Genomic DNA, 17,594 nt, shown 5'->3' with positions numbered 1-17,594 from the left:
GATCATTTTAGTGCATAATAAAGCACGAGCCAAAGGCTCCACGTATAATAATGTATTGTTCGTTCCAAGGAAGAACTAGAAAAAAAAATCACCACGTTTATTTGGAGATGCCTGGATTGGACACATACTTTAACCCGTCACGTCCCGAGGTTTTCCGCACCTCCGACATCCCCCAGTCCCGAGGTATTTTCGAATTTTTTTTTTTTGGCTAAAACCTTCGCTTTTGGTGAGAAACATCGAAAATTCATAGAGAAATCACTCACCTGAGGTTTAAAGTGCCCAATCCAGGTAGGAGTTCCTCCTTACCTGAGTGGGTTTTCTAACATGCTGGCACCAAAGAAAACGAGTTTTATGGGAGGGTAACTATTTTATCCACTCATAAACGGTATTTATTTATTTACTTGGTACGAATGTATATGTAGTATGACAGTATATTGGTTTTCAAGCAGTAATAAAGGCATTATAAGCATTGTTTCACTCACTAACTAATCACCATACCTGACCTATTTTTGCCACACTACCTGATCATTATTTCTGGTTGTTTCTTCTTCTAATGCTATGTAAACATTGTCCTCCACATTGTCATCGATTGGGGAATCACTCTGGCCCTGAATAACTTTACTAGCCAGGTCACTGGTAACAGGTCCTTTGCCAAGACAATGGCGTGAGGGGGGGAGGGGGGAGGTTATGCAGTGTAAGGCATTGTCCCTGCTTGGTATCTTGTACAGGAATAGAGGAAGGTGTCCCGTGTATACATACGAAAAATCACGTGCGAAAATTGAAAATTGTGCAAATTAGGTACCTTGCAATTGCACGACGTGCTGGTACGTCGCCGGGACTGGCAAATGCAAATCGTGGTGACGTACCCATACGTCGTCGGGACGGGGCGGGTTAAAAGTTTAGAGGTCATAGGCAGTGTGAAATACAGAATGATATCAGTTCCTAATTTGATTATTTGTATGCATGAGGACTGAGAATGTAATGCTGTAAATTTCTGCCACCAGTGTAATGATGAAAAATTTTAGTCGCCAGTGTAACGATCAGAATTTTAGAGATTATGAGGAAATGGTGTAGTGTGATCTTCTTTGAGAGTTTTAGGGATTAAGGGAAATAGAGGGGTAGCGTGATCTTTTATGAGAGTGTATGAGCAGAATAGATATTAGTGCACTTTGTGGGCCACTTAATCTCGTCTGTACCACTCGTTGGAGGATAGCAAAATTTAAACTCGAGGTGACTAAATCTAAGATTTACTAAGCATTAAGAAGATATCTTTGGTGGAGGAACGATTGGGTAAATATGAATTGGAAGAGATGGGAGACGTGGAAGGTGTGTGTAGCATATTTGCAGAAGAAATATGTGCAGCATGTGATGTGGTGTGTGGAAGGAAGAGAAGACGGAGGGGGGTGCAAGGAACAGCGTGGTGGACTGATGAGGTGAAACAGGCTGTGGCACAAAAGAAGAAAGCATACAATGAATGGATGAGAAATAGGGGCGTGGAAGAAGTTGAGAGGCGGAAGAGAGAGTTATATGTGGAAAAAAGGAGAGAGGTGAAAAGATTAGTAAGAGAGAGTAAGAAGAAAGTGGATGAGGAATTTGGAAGGAATTTGAGTGTAAAGTGGAGGGACTGTAAGAAAATGTTCTTGAGAGAGGTGAAAAGAGTAAGACAGGGTGGAAGTGAAGTTAGCAGGGGAGTGAAAGATAAAAATGGTAGATTACTAGTGGAGAAGGGAGAAAAAGTGAGCAGATGGAGAGAACACTTTAAACGTACTAACTTTTTCCAATTCCTCACCATCCAACCTCGCTGTACATTCACTGATTTCACCTCTCTCAAAGACCATCACTTTACTCTTCCCTACATTCACCTTTAGATTCCGTTTCTAAAGGTGAATGTAGGGAAGAGTAAAATGATGGTCTTTGAGCGAGGTAAAGTCAGTCGCACCAATACTTGACTTAGTACTATCAACATCAGAATCATGCTCACATTATGAATATCAGCTAAGACTAAACTTAAATATAGGACTTAACGGTTAGACAGGAACTGTACGAACTATATTTGCAACAATACCTAAGCTTAAGATTACACTTACAATACTAACTTTTACTTATAGTATACTTTAAATTATGGTACTACAAGAATGCCTGGTAACTCTTGCAAGAAAGAGCTGGACAGTAAAGAGGACTAGGGTTCACTGCTTGACGGATGCTATATGGTTTCCATTATTGGGGAGGGACAGAGGCATTCACTTCAGAAGAGTAATGATCTTTGAAATGTCAGTAAAATATGGCAGGATATGCAACGCTTCAGTGAAGTGTGAGAAGCACGGTGCCACAAAGAATCAGGGGGATGACAGGAAGGTATTCCTTTACCTCCACTGTGTTTTGAATACGAGAGAGAGAGAGAGAGAGAGAGAGAGAGAGAGAGAGAGAGAGAGAGAGAGAGAGAGAGAGAACTCCTTACAGAGTCAAAATGATCCTTTGGCCAAAGCCAGCAAACTGTCCAGGGATAATGGATGAGCTAAGGCAATTTTCTTTCTGTTTTCTAGTTCTACCAGTTAGGAAATAAACAGTCAGAATGAAATATAAATTACTGCTTTCGGTACCAAACTTGTTGAACAGAAATATAATAACATCCTGTTAACAATAAGAAATGTAATTACATCCTGTAAATAATGAGATATATAATAAAAAAAAGAAAACCCATCGGTGGATATCAGATCAAGAAAAAACGACATCATCACAAACAGTGGTGCTATGGCTTAAATTATCTACGTACGTATTGAGGGTTCATAAAAGTCACTAAATAGGATATCCCTGGGGTTTATCATGCAGATTTAGGTGGCATGGACGAGACCGATGCCAACGACAGTTTGTACTGTACGTTTCGTTGATCGACATCGATCATCAATAAGAGCAGTGGAGAGGTTAAAGTGCTGTTTCAGTATGATTACACATTTCATCTAGGATGATATTGTAGAACACTGATATGCTGGAGCTGAATCGAATTTGAATAACACCTTAAAAGATATGACATGTTATTTGAAATTAGATTTCTGGCAGTAGCTGCCAAAATAAGATCAAATCCAAACCCATGCAGTGAATACTTTCTGAATATTAATTTTGTTAATTACAATGCAGTTTCTGTAGAGACCGCATTTTTAAAAATCCCTAACATATCACAAAAGAGAGTAGGCTACTAAATATTGCAAAACGATGCTGATATTATATTCGCGTGTAATATTCAAATAAATTACTTTACAACAGCAATGAATAGTAATAGCAAAAGTTTGAATATAGACAAGTATATAATTCTCACCTCGATCCAGCTGCGTATTGGAAGGACACGGAAAGTAAAATTCAGGACTTGGCCAACTGCAACCAGCTGATTGTAGTCAGTGCCTGAGTACCTGGTGGTGTTGCCCTCGATGGACTCTTGCCAGTAGGGTAAATATGTAAGCGCCGTTACGTTTATCGTCGCGCCATAGAAACTGCCAAAAATAATGCACTGTAATATTCTGAACTGTACGGAAGTTGCAGTGCAACAGTAGGTGGAACTTACTTTTTATTCTGCCTATGATAATCCTGTAGGACTAAAGCCTATTGTGTAATATTCAAAGGAAGTATAGGTACTCCATGACATATTTTTTATCATTATTACTAGATTACTAATATTAGTTTCATTAAAGTAATTTTTTCTCGGCTCGATCTTCTCTTTGATTACATTATCTATAACATGTATACTGTCAGCTACAAATTACACCTGTCTTACATTAATCTGCACTAGATTTTCAACTTTTCACAACATATTTCACATACCTCAGGTGCAGAAAAATTCAAAGCTGTGTCTCTGCTTCATTTCCATAACACTTTCTCATGATTAACACCATATTCTTGTTTTAATCACTTGTTTAACCCATTCAGTATGAAGAGATGACAGTTTTAAGCCAGGGTAGAATGAAATGGGTATAGCCCAGTCTATACTCGTGAGTAATTTGGATATATAACTTATATTTTTTCCAATATTGTAATGCCTTCAACAAAGTACATAAGATACTCCAGTTCTGAAATGGCCAGTAATCTGTACACATTACTTGCTGTATTTCTCCGGAAAAAGGGTGTGAGGTGTGAAACAACGTAGACCTGACGTGGGGGTCCAGGAAGCCACTTGCAGCACCCGGGCACCGTCAGGACTGTACGGCAAGTGAACCAACATGCTGTACCTGCAGAATACGTTTGTAGTTTTCAGACAGAATGGATTATCTTTACTCCTTCGAAACTACAAGGGTGTAATTTATCATGTCCTGTAGCTAATATAAGGGACACTTTCATGTAGTCTTTGGAAGTTATAACTAATCGTTAAGAATGTATAACTAACTCCTCAGTCTGAAAATCGTCTCCTAAGTGATATATTCTGGCCGTAGCAGGAATGAACGATATATATATATATATATATATATATATATATATATATATATATATATGAAGTTAATTCCACTTATAGTCTGTTCATCACATAGGGCCATCTTTTCGATGCCTTGGATGTTTTCTAGTAATAAATCTTGTCCAGTTATTTGCTTCCTACGTGAGCCATTGGTTCTATATACTCGTCACTGTTTTTTTCCCGCCGAAACAAAGTCGTATGCAGGGTTTCTCACGGGATATAGACTACTTACTTTACTCTTTTCACTTGAATGCTAATCTGTAACTTAATACTAGCACTATGATACGTTGCTAGTCATGGAAATTGTAAATGAAAGGATATATATAACCACAAAATTGTTATTCTGCCACTTCCCTGTGTGAAATAAGATGCAAAAGGAAAAAAAAATTAGGGACAAGTTATAATGAAGGGGAAAAGGAGAATATAGACGGACAAGTAAAAATATCATTGAGCAATGTTCTTTCTTCAGTCCAACAAAGATTTGAACTACCAAGTCTGCACTGGATAGCAGGCTTTTGTTCAGTATGGAACTCTGACTACGATTTCCTTGTATTTTTGGGGGAAATTAGAGCATTGCCAGATATTATTGCTCAAAAGTGTATGCGCATATTAGCCACCTAAATATTGCAGCATCATTTCTTTTTTTCTTTTCTAATTTTTTACGGGGATAAGGGGGGATTCTTACAGCCACTAGATGATTTTATTCGCCTTCGGAGAGTATTTAAATATAGAGGTGAAATTTAGCTTTCATCAACACTTTCACAGCGAAAACTCCTTCCAAAACTCAATTTAAATTCTTTGTTTGTTCCCTCAATTAAAATATATGAGACCTTAGACCTAACAGTTCTCAAGATGCTAAGATCTCGTCCATGATTACGTATACGGCGTTGTTAAAACTACTTAAATGACACCCAAGCGAATAAGAGGATGTCCCCTTCAAAATTAGTGAAGAAAAAGAATCAACCTACTCTCGTAAGGCAATGATGACTCGACACAAATGAGAGTACACTTAAATTACAAAAGAGAATACAGACTCCTAAATAATTACAGAGATTTATGCACGTTTGTGGCCATGGTGTACATGGTGCACGTGCCCTTTGCCCTAGTTCCCATAAGCCAAATGTTGGGACAATCAAAATTACTGTGTGAAAGGAGGGGAAAGAGTTTCAGCCCACGGAGGCTGCTTTTGATGATCCTCAGGCAGGTTTTTGGGCATATTTTCCGGGGGGACAGGCAGTTCGTGCATCATGGATTTTTCACGGCATTTTTTTTTTTTATTGTCCATGAAGGTATACCTGGAGACAGGATCACTATCACCAGAAACTCTCCCTACACTGGGTTGACCGCCCTTCCTGTGACATGAGGAAACATGACAGAATGGTATCCTGCTGAAGTCGGTGTGGCAAGCTCTGACCGTACTGATGGTATCATCATCATCCGGACCTCCTTTCCCACCCAAGGGCAGGGTGAGGAGTAGCAATGTCCAGACAGCCCAAATTTGCCCAATCCAATGGGCCACGCTTCCATTCACTCATCATTCAAGCCCCCGGAATCCTGGCTCTATCGGATACGCCAAAAACATTCACCACGTTCTGTAGCTTCACATATCGTATCCGACAGAGTCAATCCAGACGCTACCACGTTAAAAAGGGCACACATAAACAAAAAGCATGCCATACAGGGGGTTTTTCCATCATGGACGACCTCACAGCCACACCTGTCTTTGGGAGGTACATGGCACATTGTAGAGTCCTTTGCCATAATATGGTTCCTGGACTTTTCCCCCAGAGTGAGATCCTTACCCAATGACAGGGTGTGAAAAATTCTGACCATGCTAAAAGGTTCTTCCACCATTTTTTTTTTTTTCGCCTTTCCATAAGGCGGTGGTGGTTGAGATGCATGTATTGTTCTGGGGTTGACTGGCATTTATCCAATACACATCGTCCAGTGTCATCGCTTATGCATCACAGTCTTTGTTGCTTGTGACTGCAAGATTGGATATATACTGGACTTTGTAGTTATCACCCACCTAGCGAGACGATAATGTAGGCTAACTGCCTGGGTTTCTCCTTGTATAATGTAACTACCAAGTTTCTCCTTGAAGATGAGACAGGAACCAGCGGTACTGTCAAGCCAAGGAGGAAGCACTACCCTGTTTTCCCTTCCAAGACCGAGGATGGTGCTTTACTCGTCGAGAAATATGTTAACATGTTAGTCATCCACTGGCATGACAAGTGGGATGTGCTGCAGGTGGTACAAGGTGTCCTTACACCTTTCTGCTATCGCTGTTGTGAATGCATTCATACTGTTCAGACAGGTTGCTGCAATAACTGCTGCACCAAGGACACAGTGCTGCAGTAATACCTGACAGGGTCACCCAGGCAGACTATCTCACGTGTCACCGCATGGTGAACCTAAGCACCTGCAGATTAATAACTGTACAGGCAGTGCCATGAGTGCTTGAACTGTCAGTGTCGGTAGCAGGTTCACAAGGAAATGCTGTACCAGTGCAGTGGGTTAAAGGATATTTCTTCAGTCACTGGTGTATGGGAAAGTTTAAATAGTGTATTCAGTGATCTTATTACATAGAATATAAAAAAGGTATGGGCTTAAGAAAACACTATGAGTCTGCACTGCAAGAGAACTTTCAGTACAAGTGCAAATATGTGTTATGGTAATACAGTGCAATATTCATGGGAACTGGATTTGTTGTGATAGTGAACTAGTAATTGTTCTGTGCTATTCGTCTATGCACTAAGAAATTAACCTAGGGGGTGATTTTATCACAAAAAATTTAGAATATAAGGAAAAGTACGGGTGTAAGGAAATGATATCAGGACATGTGGAAGAACTCGCAATACAAGAGCCAGAAATAAATTATTTTCAGGTTACAGTGCAAGTGAACTTGCATTACAAGTGCAAATATGTGCTACGGTAATATAGTGTAATATTAGTCCAAACTGGTTTTGTTGTGATACGTTTCATTTATTTCTGCACATTCGCAACCTTTCCCATTAAATTTATCTCTGCTGAACGTCACTTCTCATCCTCTAAACCTCACCTTCTTCTCTGTACTGAGACTCAGCTGCCCAAGGCGACTTAAAGCAAACCTTTCTCTGTATCCTCCTACTTTCTCTAAACTTACTACAAAGCAAAAAGTTGCTGTTGTGTCTATATTCATAACATATCGTGCACCCATGTTTCTGTACTTCAGTCTTCTGAATTCTCTAGTAGCTTCGGCTATCCTTCCATTCTCTGACTAAGTATATCTGTGCCGTTTCTTATCTGCTACTTCTGCTGCTGATGAAAAATTCTTTGACAATCTTATTCCTAAGACGGAATATCCTGTCAATTTCTTCTTTCCCTGAGGTCTCCATTCTAGGTGATTTCAGTGTTCACCACCACCTTTGGCTCTCCTCTTCTATCACTGATCCACTTGGAGAACAAGGCTACATCTTTTCCACCCTTAATGATCTAGGGCAGCTTGGACAGCACCCAACCTTATATCGCTAACCATCTTCTAGAGAATTCCAACATACCTGACCATTTCCATACAACTAATTCTGCTTATGCTGTTAATATTTTCTCTCCAATGGGCTCCTCTGAGTGCAGTCTTATCACCTTAACCCGCCCCATCCCGACCACTTTTCCACCACTGACTCCCCCCAATCCCGACCATTTTAGGAAAAACATTTTTTTGGCTCAAACCTTCGCTTTTGGTGAGAAACATCGAAAATTCATAGAAAAATCGCTCACCTGAGGTTTAAAATACTCATTACAGGTAGGAGTACCTCCTTACCTTACTGGGTTTTCTATCAGGCTGGCACCAAAGAAAACGAGTTCTATGGGAGGATAACTATTTCACACCACTCATAAACGGTATAGATTTATTTACTTGGTACGAATTTATATGTAGTACAAGAGTATATTGGTTTTCAAGCAGTAATATAGGCATTATAAGCATTGTTTCACTCACTAATACCTGACCTTTTTTTGCCACATTACCTGATCATCATTTCTGTTTCTTCCTTTAATGCTATGTAAAGTCTGTCCTCCACATTGTCATTGATTGGGGAATCACTCTGGCCCTAAATTTCGTACCGTGGCATGACATGGCTATACTGGCCAGGTCACTGATAACAGGTGAATTGCTGAGACAATGGCATGTGGGGGGGGGAGGAGGTCATGCTGGGTAAGGCATTGTCCCTGCCTGGCATCTTCTTGAGGAAGGTGTCACGTGTATACGTACCAAAAATGACTCTCAAAAATTGAATATTATACAAATTAGGGACCTTGCAATTTTTTCGCGTTTATGTACATCGACGGGATTGGCAGTGACAAAACGTGAGGACGTTAAAGAACGTCGACGGGACGCCGCGAGTTAACTATCCTGTCGCCTCAGTAAGGCCTGTGAACCATCCCAATAAGCAGCGACTTTGGCATTTTGGAGCTGCCGATTGGGAGGACCTCAGACAGTACATATTTTTTCCCTGGAGTGATTATTGCCTCCACGGCTGAGAATCATCTTAGTGTGGCTCATGCATTACAGAAGTAATTCTCTCAGGAATGAAAACATACATTTTTCTCTTTTATCCCTTGACTAATCCATAAAAAAATGGTTGAGGCACTGAGTTCTTTACCAGGCTAAGCACCAAAAGTACAAAACGCCAGAGAATGCATTTAAAGTCTGGCGACTTCAAAACTTTGATATCTCGGTAATTGCTTGTGTTATTTTGATGTGTGTGTGTGTGTTTATTTAAATGTAGCCTATGGTATTTTCTTTATTGCAATAACCTCTGTTGTGCTCTATCTGTCATTAATCATGATGATATTGTGTGAAGAAGTAAAATTTTGTCCCCCACTGCTGGACTGACCGGCCAAGGAAATATTTTTATCCTACTAATAACTCATGAAATACATCATAAGATGTCAATAATATATTAGCATAATGTCCCAGGAGTGTCATACTGTGGAATAAAATCAAAGTTCTATGACATAAGTATTATTATTTTCACAATAATAGCAGACGAAAGGTCGGAAACTTTGTGCGTGTTTTTCTCGGAGTTTTTAACCACCAGTAAACACGAACCACATCACAAACATCAAGAAAAACATAATAAATTATTATATTGCTTATAATAATATAAAAGTAAGACAACATTCAATGTATGAGGACATTATTAGAAAACCCCTGTAACCTGAATGATAGAAAAATGAACTCGTAGCCTGAATTAAAAAAAAAAAAAAAACTGCCACGAGTACCAGTAACTTCACAAACACAATGGCAATAATAATAATAGTAATAATGTTTAAAAAATATTATATTAATAATAATGAAAAAGCAGGAACTTACTATGCATTACAGCTGCTGGTGGGAGTAGTGTCATGTGTCAGCTTATTGGCTAGCTGCAGTGCAACCCGACTATCTGATTGGCCAGCTTCAAGGGGGGTAAGGAAAGGGGCTGGGATGTAGCCTGGTAATGCTCTCACATTCGCTTCAACACCACGGGGAGTCGACATAAGGTACATAGGAAAAGCTGAACTCATAGAAAAAGCGACCATACAGCTGGGAGAATTCTGGACCCAGTTGCCTGCCTTGAGCACTAGTGAGGAACTAGACTGTTTTTTTTTTTGCCGCGTGGCACGACGGCGCGACACACGTCTACTTAACCAGGATTTTGACCCCTTTGTAGGTTGTTTCTTAGCATTTTTTACTTCCAACATATAGAGGGATGGTTTAGCTACTTGTTGGTGCATGTAGGTGCTTGGCGCCCATTTTGGCGCTTAGCCCGGTAATGAACTCAGCGCCTCAATTACTCTTATTCAAATGCTGTCAACATCAAGGAGAGGGCCTTCAAAAGGTACTGGAGCCAACCCATCCCTGAATCTCATCTCTTTTATGTTTCTGGCTGGAAACATCCTAAGTCCGTCCATCTCCATGCTAAATACATCAGTTGTACTAACTCATGGATTTCATGGATTTGGAGAAAGCATATGACAGGGTGGATAGACAAGGATTGTGGAAAGTGTTAAGAATATATGGAGTAGATGGGAAGTTGTTGAATGCTGTGAGGAGTATGTATGATGGTGCGAAGGCTGCAGTGCGTGTGGATTGTGAACTAAGTGAACTTTTCTCTTTGAAAGTTGGGTTGAAACAGGGATATGTCATGTCTCCATGGTTGTTCAGTCTGTGCATGGATGGGGTAATAAAAGAGGTACAAGGTAGGGTAGTGGATGTTGGAGTGGCCCTGGTGAGAGAGGATAGTGTTTGGAAACTCTCTGTATTGTTGTTTGCAGATGATACTGTGATGTTGAGTGAAGACGAAGGGGAGCTGCAAGGCTTGGTGGATGAGTTTGGGAAAGTGTGTAAGAAACGGAATCTAAAGATGAATGTAGGGAAGAGTAAAGTGATGGTCTTTGAGAGAGGAGAAGTCAGTGAATGTACAGCGAGGTTGGATGGTGAGAAATTGGAAAATGTGAGTATGTTTAAGTACTTGGGTAGTGTGATGAGTAAGGATGGAGGTTTGGAGGGTGAAGTGCTTGAAAGGGTACAGCAGGGAAGAAAGGTTGCTGGTTCTTTGAAAGCAGTGATAAGAAACAGGGAAGTGAGCATGGAAGTGAAAAAGTTACTACATGACAGTATTGTGATACCAACTCTAACATATGGAAGTGAAGCTTGGACGTTGTTGAAAGGACACAAGTCAAGAGTGAGAGCAGTGGAAATGAGTTTTTAAAGAGGAGCCTGTGGAGTCACATGGAGAGACAGGCTGACGAATGAGGATATAAAGGAGCGTTGTGGTGTGGATGTGGATGTGATAGGAAGCGTTATGAGGAACACACTGAGGTGGTTTGGCCATGTGGAGAGGATGGAAGGTGAAAGACTGACGAAGAGACTGTATGTGAGTGAAGTGGAGAGGGGAAGAGGGAGGGGGAGGCCGAGGATGAGATGGAGGGATGGGGTGGAGAGGTATATGAGAGAGGAGGGTGTGCGTTGGGAGCAGGGCAGTGAAATGGCGGGGGACAGGGCGACTTGGAGGCGATTTGTTTGTGGCCACCCCAAACGGGATTGAGGTGTCTGGCAATAGATAGATAGAATAGACTAACTCATATTCCTCCTGCTCCTTCCGATGTTTACCAAAAACCTTTCAAACAACTTCACTTCATCATCCTTTCCTCCTACTTTCCACTCTGACGAATCTGTAACTGTTTCTTCTACTGAAAAAAGCACAACTGTTTGCTCAGAATTTCTCCAGTTCCACATTAGACACTTCTGGTACTATTCCTCCATCACTTCCTCCCTCTTACTTCCTCATGACTGACATTAAAATTAAATCAGTTTATGTGTTTTCTGCCATCACTGGCAGTTAATACTGACAAGGCATATCGGCCTATTGGGATGCTGATGGGCTCACTCCAGTTTCCTTCCTCAAGTGCTGTGCTTCTATGCTTACATCCAGCGTAGGTAAGTTCTGTCACTTTTGTGCATCATCTTGTACCTTTCCTTCTTGCCTGAATTTTGCAATTATGGAATGTTGATCATTTCTAGCCCTCTAACGATCATCCTATTTTTTTATTGCAAGGAAGAAGAAACCAAAGGCCAAGAGTCTAAATTTTTCCCACCATAAAAAAAATAAATAAATAAAAAAAAATAAGAGAGCCAAATTATAGAACTGTTCATTTTGAGGTTCCTGAACACACTGCATTATGAAGACTGAGATCATAGGCAGTAGGAAATACAGACAGAAGAAGACAGTTCCAGAGCTCACCTGTTGCATACATGAAGAACTTGTAGTAATGGTTATCTCTTGCATTAAAGAGTTAGACAGAAAAGGAATGAGAATTTGTTGCTAGATGGGTGTTACGCGCCCACCGTAGTGGATGAGGGATACAAGCAGACAGTTCAGACAAACAGTGACCACTGAAGTAGCAATAAAAAAGAGATAATGATGCAACAGTACAGAGAAGATACAAACGTTGAAGGGAGCTAGTAAGAAGAGAGTTGATGAGACAAAAAGCTTTTGACTCCACCTTGTTGAGAAGATCTGTATATGAGGAGCCTCCCGACACATGAGAGTTGTACTCTACACAGGGGTGAATAAAACCCGTGTATAAAGTCAACAACTGTGCAGGGGTAAAGAAGTCATAGAGTCAGCTTAGCACACCTAATCTCTTGGAAGCAGATATTACGAGAAAGGTAATATGCTGTTTCCATGATAAATCCTGAGAAAATGAAACCCTAAGTATATTTTAAGATGATTCAGCATTAAGCTAGATATTGTTGAAAATTAGAGGGTGCTCCTGTGGAAGATTTTGTCAGGTGTATAGATGTAAGAACTGAGCTTTTGATACATTAAAAACAACAAGCTTACTTTTACTCCAATCAGATGTATGAGACAAGTCAGACATAAGGTGTGCAATAGCCTCATCCCTTGTTTGCTGAAGTAAGTTCTGAGGTGGACTCAGTGGGAGATGAATGGAAAGGTGAAGGGTGGAGTCATCAGTGTATGAATGGATAGGTTTGATGTATAGCTTAGAAGGCCATTGATAAACAAAGGAAAGAGACTTGGTGATAGGACAGAGCCTTGAGGAACATCATTACTGATAGTTCTAGGAGAAGAGTGGTGGCCGTCTACAAGAGCAGCTATAGTATGACTAGAAAGAAAGCTAGAGATAAAGGCACAGACAGAAGGATGGAGACTGTAAGAGTTCGGTTTGGAAATTAAAGATTTGTGCCAGACTCGATCCAAAGCCTTTGCAATGTCAAGTGCAATGGCAAAGCTTTCACAAAAGTTCCGAGTCCAGTTCTTACATCTTTCAACCCGATTAACCTGCCGTGTGCCGGCTATTTTTAGCCCTATGGGTCACCCCAGTGCCAGCCATTTTTGACTTTTTTTTTTTTTTTTTTGGCTAAAATGATAGATTTTGATGTGGAAACAACGATTTTCACCATTAACCTGGCGCATGCCAGTGCCGTTTCAAAACGGTCTAACATAATACTGCGGCCAGTGCCAGTGACGTTTTAAAATGGTCTAAAATTAAAAACTTCATTGTGACTGCATTTTTCAAGATTCGCAGATAAAAATTGGCAGGCATGTAAGGTAACTGTTCCTCTACCATCCCTCAGGCTGTCAAGGCCATACACTCACTCACTTCCCCGCTCACACTCACTCTGCCTAATTTTACCTGTATGCCTCACCCAGTGCTGTACATAGTGAAGGCATTATGTAAAAATTTTCCTGTAAGTGTAAGTTGTAAATATTTTCTTGTAAGTGTAAGGACTATATAGTGAAGTCAAGTTGTAAATACCTTCATGTAAGTGCCAGGACTGAACGTAATGAAGTCAGGTTGTACCTATCTTCAAGTAAGTGTAAGATAATGCATTTACAGTGAGAAAAACACGCAAATTGTGAGAGATGCTGAAGTAATAAGTGATCAGATAAGTGTACTGAACATTGCAATACCTTCCCAGCATAAATACCTGAGTATACCTTACATAGAAAACGGCTTTCTCTCCCCCCCTTCACCTCACTAACATACACTCTCTTCGTCAGTCTTTCACTCTCAGTCCTCTCCACATGGCCAAATCACCTCAGTGTATTCCTCCTAACGCTTCCTATCACATCCACATCCACACCACAACGCTCCTTTATAACCTCATTTGTCAGCCTGCCTCTCCATGTGACTCCACAGGCTCCTCTTAAATAACTCATTTCCACTGCTCTCACTCTTGACTTGTGTTCTTCCAACAACGTCCAAGCTTCACTTCCATACATGAGAGTTGATATCACAATACTGTCATGTAGTAACTTTTCCACTTCCATGCTCACTTCTCTGTTTCTTATCACTGCTTTCAAGGAACCAACAACCTTTCTTCCCTGCTGTATCCTTTCAAGCACTTCACCCTCCAAACCTCCATCCTTACTCATCACACTACCCAAGTACTTAAACATACTCACATTTTCCAATTCCTCACCATCCAACCTCGCTGTACATTCACTGACTTCACTTCTCTCAAAGACCATCACTTTACTCTTCCCTACATTCACCTTTAGATTCTGTTCCTTACACACTCTCCCAAACTCATCCACCACAACACAGTATCATCTGCAAACAACAGTACAGGGAGTTTCCAAACACTATCCTCTCTCACCAGGGCCACTCCAACATCCACTACCCTACCTTGTACCTCTTTTGTTACCCCATCCATGTACAGATTGAACAACCATGGATACATGACACATCCCTGTTTCAACCCAGCCTTCAAAGAGATTAAATTCACTCAGTTCACCATTCACACGCACTACAGCCTTAGCACCATCATACATACCTTCACAGCATTCAACAACTTCCCATCTACTCCATATATTCTTAATACTTTCCTCAATCCTTGTCTATCCACTCTGCCACATGATTTCTGCAAATCCATGTAACCCACATACAACTTCTTTCCCTTCTCTAGAAACTTTTCCACTGAAGACCTAAGAATGAATATCTGATCTACACAACCTCTTCCTTTCCTAGAGCCTCCCTGTTCTTCTCCAACTAATTCCTCAGTTCTTTCTCTAACTCTGTCAATAAGTATCCTACCATACACTTTCCTTTTATACTAAGAAGACAAATGCCCCTGTGATTACCACACACTTCTTTTTCCCCTTTTCCTTTGTACAAGGGAATAATTATACCTGACTTCCAATCCTCCGGGACTCTACCTTCCTCCCAGGCCAATCTGCACATCTTCCACATCAAGTCTACTACCATCTCTCCCCCATGCTTCAGCATTTCACCACACACTCCATCAATTCCTGGGGCTTTCCCCAGTTTAACTTTCTTCATTCCTTCCACAACTTCTGTCCTACTGATTTCTTCCCGTCTTGTCACCTCCCTGCTTCTCCCAGCCATTCCTCAGCCACCTAAACTTGCATTACTTCCATCCTCTATGTTCAACAACTCCTTAAAGTGTTCTCTCCATCTGCTCACTTTTTCTCCTTTCTCCACTAGTAATCTACCATTTTCATCTTTCACTCCCCTGCTAACTTCACTTGCACCCTGTCTTACTCTCTTCACCTCTTTCCAGAACATTTTCTTACAGTCCCTCTACTTTTCACTCAATTTCCTTCCAAATTCCTCATCCACTCTCTTCTTTCTCTTACTAATCTTTTCACCTCTTCTGTCTTTCAACTTCTTCCATGCCCCTATTTATCATCCATTCATTGTATGCTTTCTTCTTTTGTGCCACAGCCTGTCTCACCTCTTCATTCCACCACGCTGTTCCTTGCACCCCCTCCGTCTTCTCTTCATCCCACACACCACATCACATGCCGCACATTTTTCTTCTGTGAATATCCTGCACACACCTTCCACGTTCCCCATCTGCTCCAATTCATATTTGCCCAGTCGTTCCTCCACTTCTCTCTTATATTCTGCCTTTTTCTCATCCTCTTGTAACCTTTCCACTCTCCTTGCAAATACTCCTTCTTCCCGTCCTTCCCTTCTTCTATTTCTCCATCTTATTTGGATCTTGATACATACTCCAAAATATCATAAATCACTTGGGATTTGGCCTAAGAATTCGGTGATTTACTGTGAAATAGGCTCTCATAATCACATCAGCAACAATATGCATGGTTTATCAAATTAAAAATCGCCATTTATTAATATACTTGTCTATTACTTAACAGAAACGATAATTTTGCTGACCAGTGAATCGGTTACCCAGCACATTTGGGAAAAATAAATAAGTCTTTAAAATGTAGTATAGCATATACCACCCACAGTTTGCATGGTGAGATTATGCAAGAAAATACAAGAAACACTACTTCCACCTATTCACAAGACTAGATAACTGCTATTCCTCCCATAAGTATTATTTTATACATTAAAGTATTTTCCAAACAAAGTAGGGTAACTTTCAACTAATGGAGGAAGCCAGAACCAAAACTAACTCCTATAACGTAATAATCTTTTTTAGCTATAATCGAGCAAACACATACAAGACCAGAAATGGAGATCAAGTGTGCAATGTAGCCTATGGGGCTGGATATCCATCCATGGAGTGGGAAATATTACGAGAGTAGAAGGACGATTCACAGCCCAGAAGTATTTGGAAATTCTTAAGGAATTTTTCCTACCGTCCCTGCAGGAGAGACATCCCTTCCCACCAGGTCCCATTATATTCGTCCATGATCGGTGCCCATTTCACATGGCACGTGCAGTCCAGGAGTGGTTTGCTACACAGGAAAATCATCAGCTCTTGGACTGGCCTACCAATGGTTGCGACTGCAACCCAATTGAAAGTATCTGGGCGAATGTGGTTAACACATGGGAGCCAGAAAGAGAGAGGACAGCCGAGCAATTGATGGAACATACATGGCGAGAATGGGAATCTCTGCGGAAAACCCGCACATTGTGAGAAAAGTCGTCTTCAGCACGCCTGATAGACTCCATGATGTTATTGTGCAGGAGGGAGGTTACCAAATGCTCCTAGTACTGTATGTTGAGAGATTCAGGTAATAATGTTAAAGTGAGCCTAGTAGCTCAGTCAGTAGAGAGCTGACTCACCGTCCATAAGGTCGGGAGTTAGGGCCCATGAGGTGCTACATGGCCTTCGATGCCTACGTGATATTATATATATATATATATATATATATATATATATATATAAATAATGATAGGTGGGGGCGCTTACAATCCTCTTACTCGATGTAGTGCTGCTCTCGGGTGTCGCCCTTTCCTCTCTTCCATCCTTCTTTCTTTCCATCCTCTTCTGTCTTTCTTTCCTTCATTCTTTCCTTGTCCTTCTGACTACGGGTGACTTTACACTCCCTCTTCTGTCTTTCTTTCCTTCGTTCTTTCCTTTTCCTTCTGCCTGTGGGTGACTCTGCACTGAGTGACAAGCCAAATGGTTTCCTGTACACCAGGAAGCCATTTACTACGCTGGGTGGTAACCATATAGCCATATTTTGGCACCTGTTGGTTTAGTGGGTAATTATTGCTCTCCAGTCGGATTGAGCCGGTGAAGGATCATATCCAAGGGATGATTGGGGTTGATTGCTCATGTAATGCCACTCAGGGATGAGTGAGGCTGATCACTCTCATCTTAAATGTCGAGACTAACTGCCTAGCCCCGGGCTCCTACGCTCCTCATGGGGCAAAGTAG

General features: G+C 41.0%; 1 protein-coding gene across 1 annotated transcript in view; it reads right to left on the bottom strand.

Moving 5' to 3' along the window:
* The window catches only part of LOC145395718 (ionotropic receptor 93a-like), a 58,546-nt gene extending 52,862 nt beyond the window's left edge, over nt 1-5,684 (bottom strand). Inside the window, exons 1-3 of the mRNA XM_080269258.1 lie at nt 5,614-5,684; nt 4,089-4,217; nt 3,314-3,485 (exon numbers count right to left, since the gene is read on the bottom strand). Of these exons, the coding sequence (XP_080125384.1) occupies nt 3,314-3,485; nt 4,089-4,217; nt 5,614-5,684 (372 nt within the window). The remainder of the gene's footprint in view (nt 1-3,313; nt 3,486-4,088; nt 4,218-5,613) is intronic.
* Between the last annotated feature and the right edge of the window lie 11,910 nt (nt 5,685-17,594).

Source organism: Coenobita brevimanus, chromosome 33 (assembly GCF_032717465.1).
Source record: "Coenobita brevimanus isolate Jiangsu-jjx chromosome 33, ASM3271746v2, whole genome shotgun sequence".
In the NCBI taxonomy this organism is placed as follows: Eukaryota; Metazoa; Arthropoda; class Malacostraca; order Decapoda; family Coenobitidae; genus Coenobita; species Coenobita brevimanus.
The sequence above is the reverse complement of the archived record's forward strand: the minus strand, read 5'-3'. Positions and strand labels throughout refer to the sequence as shown.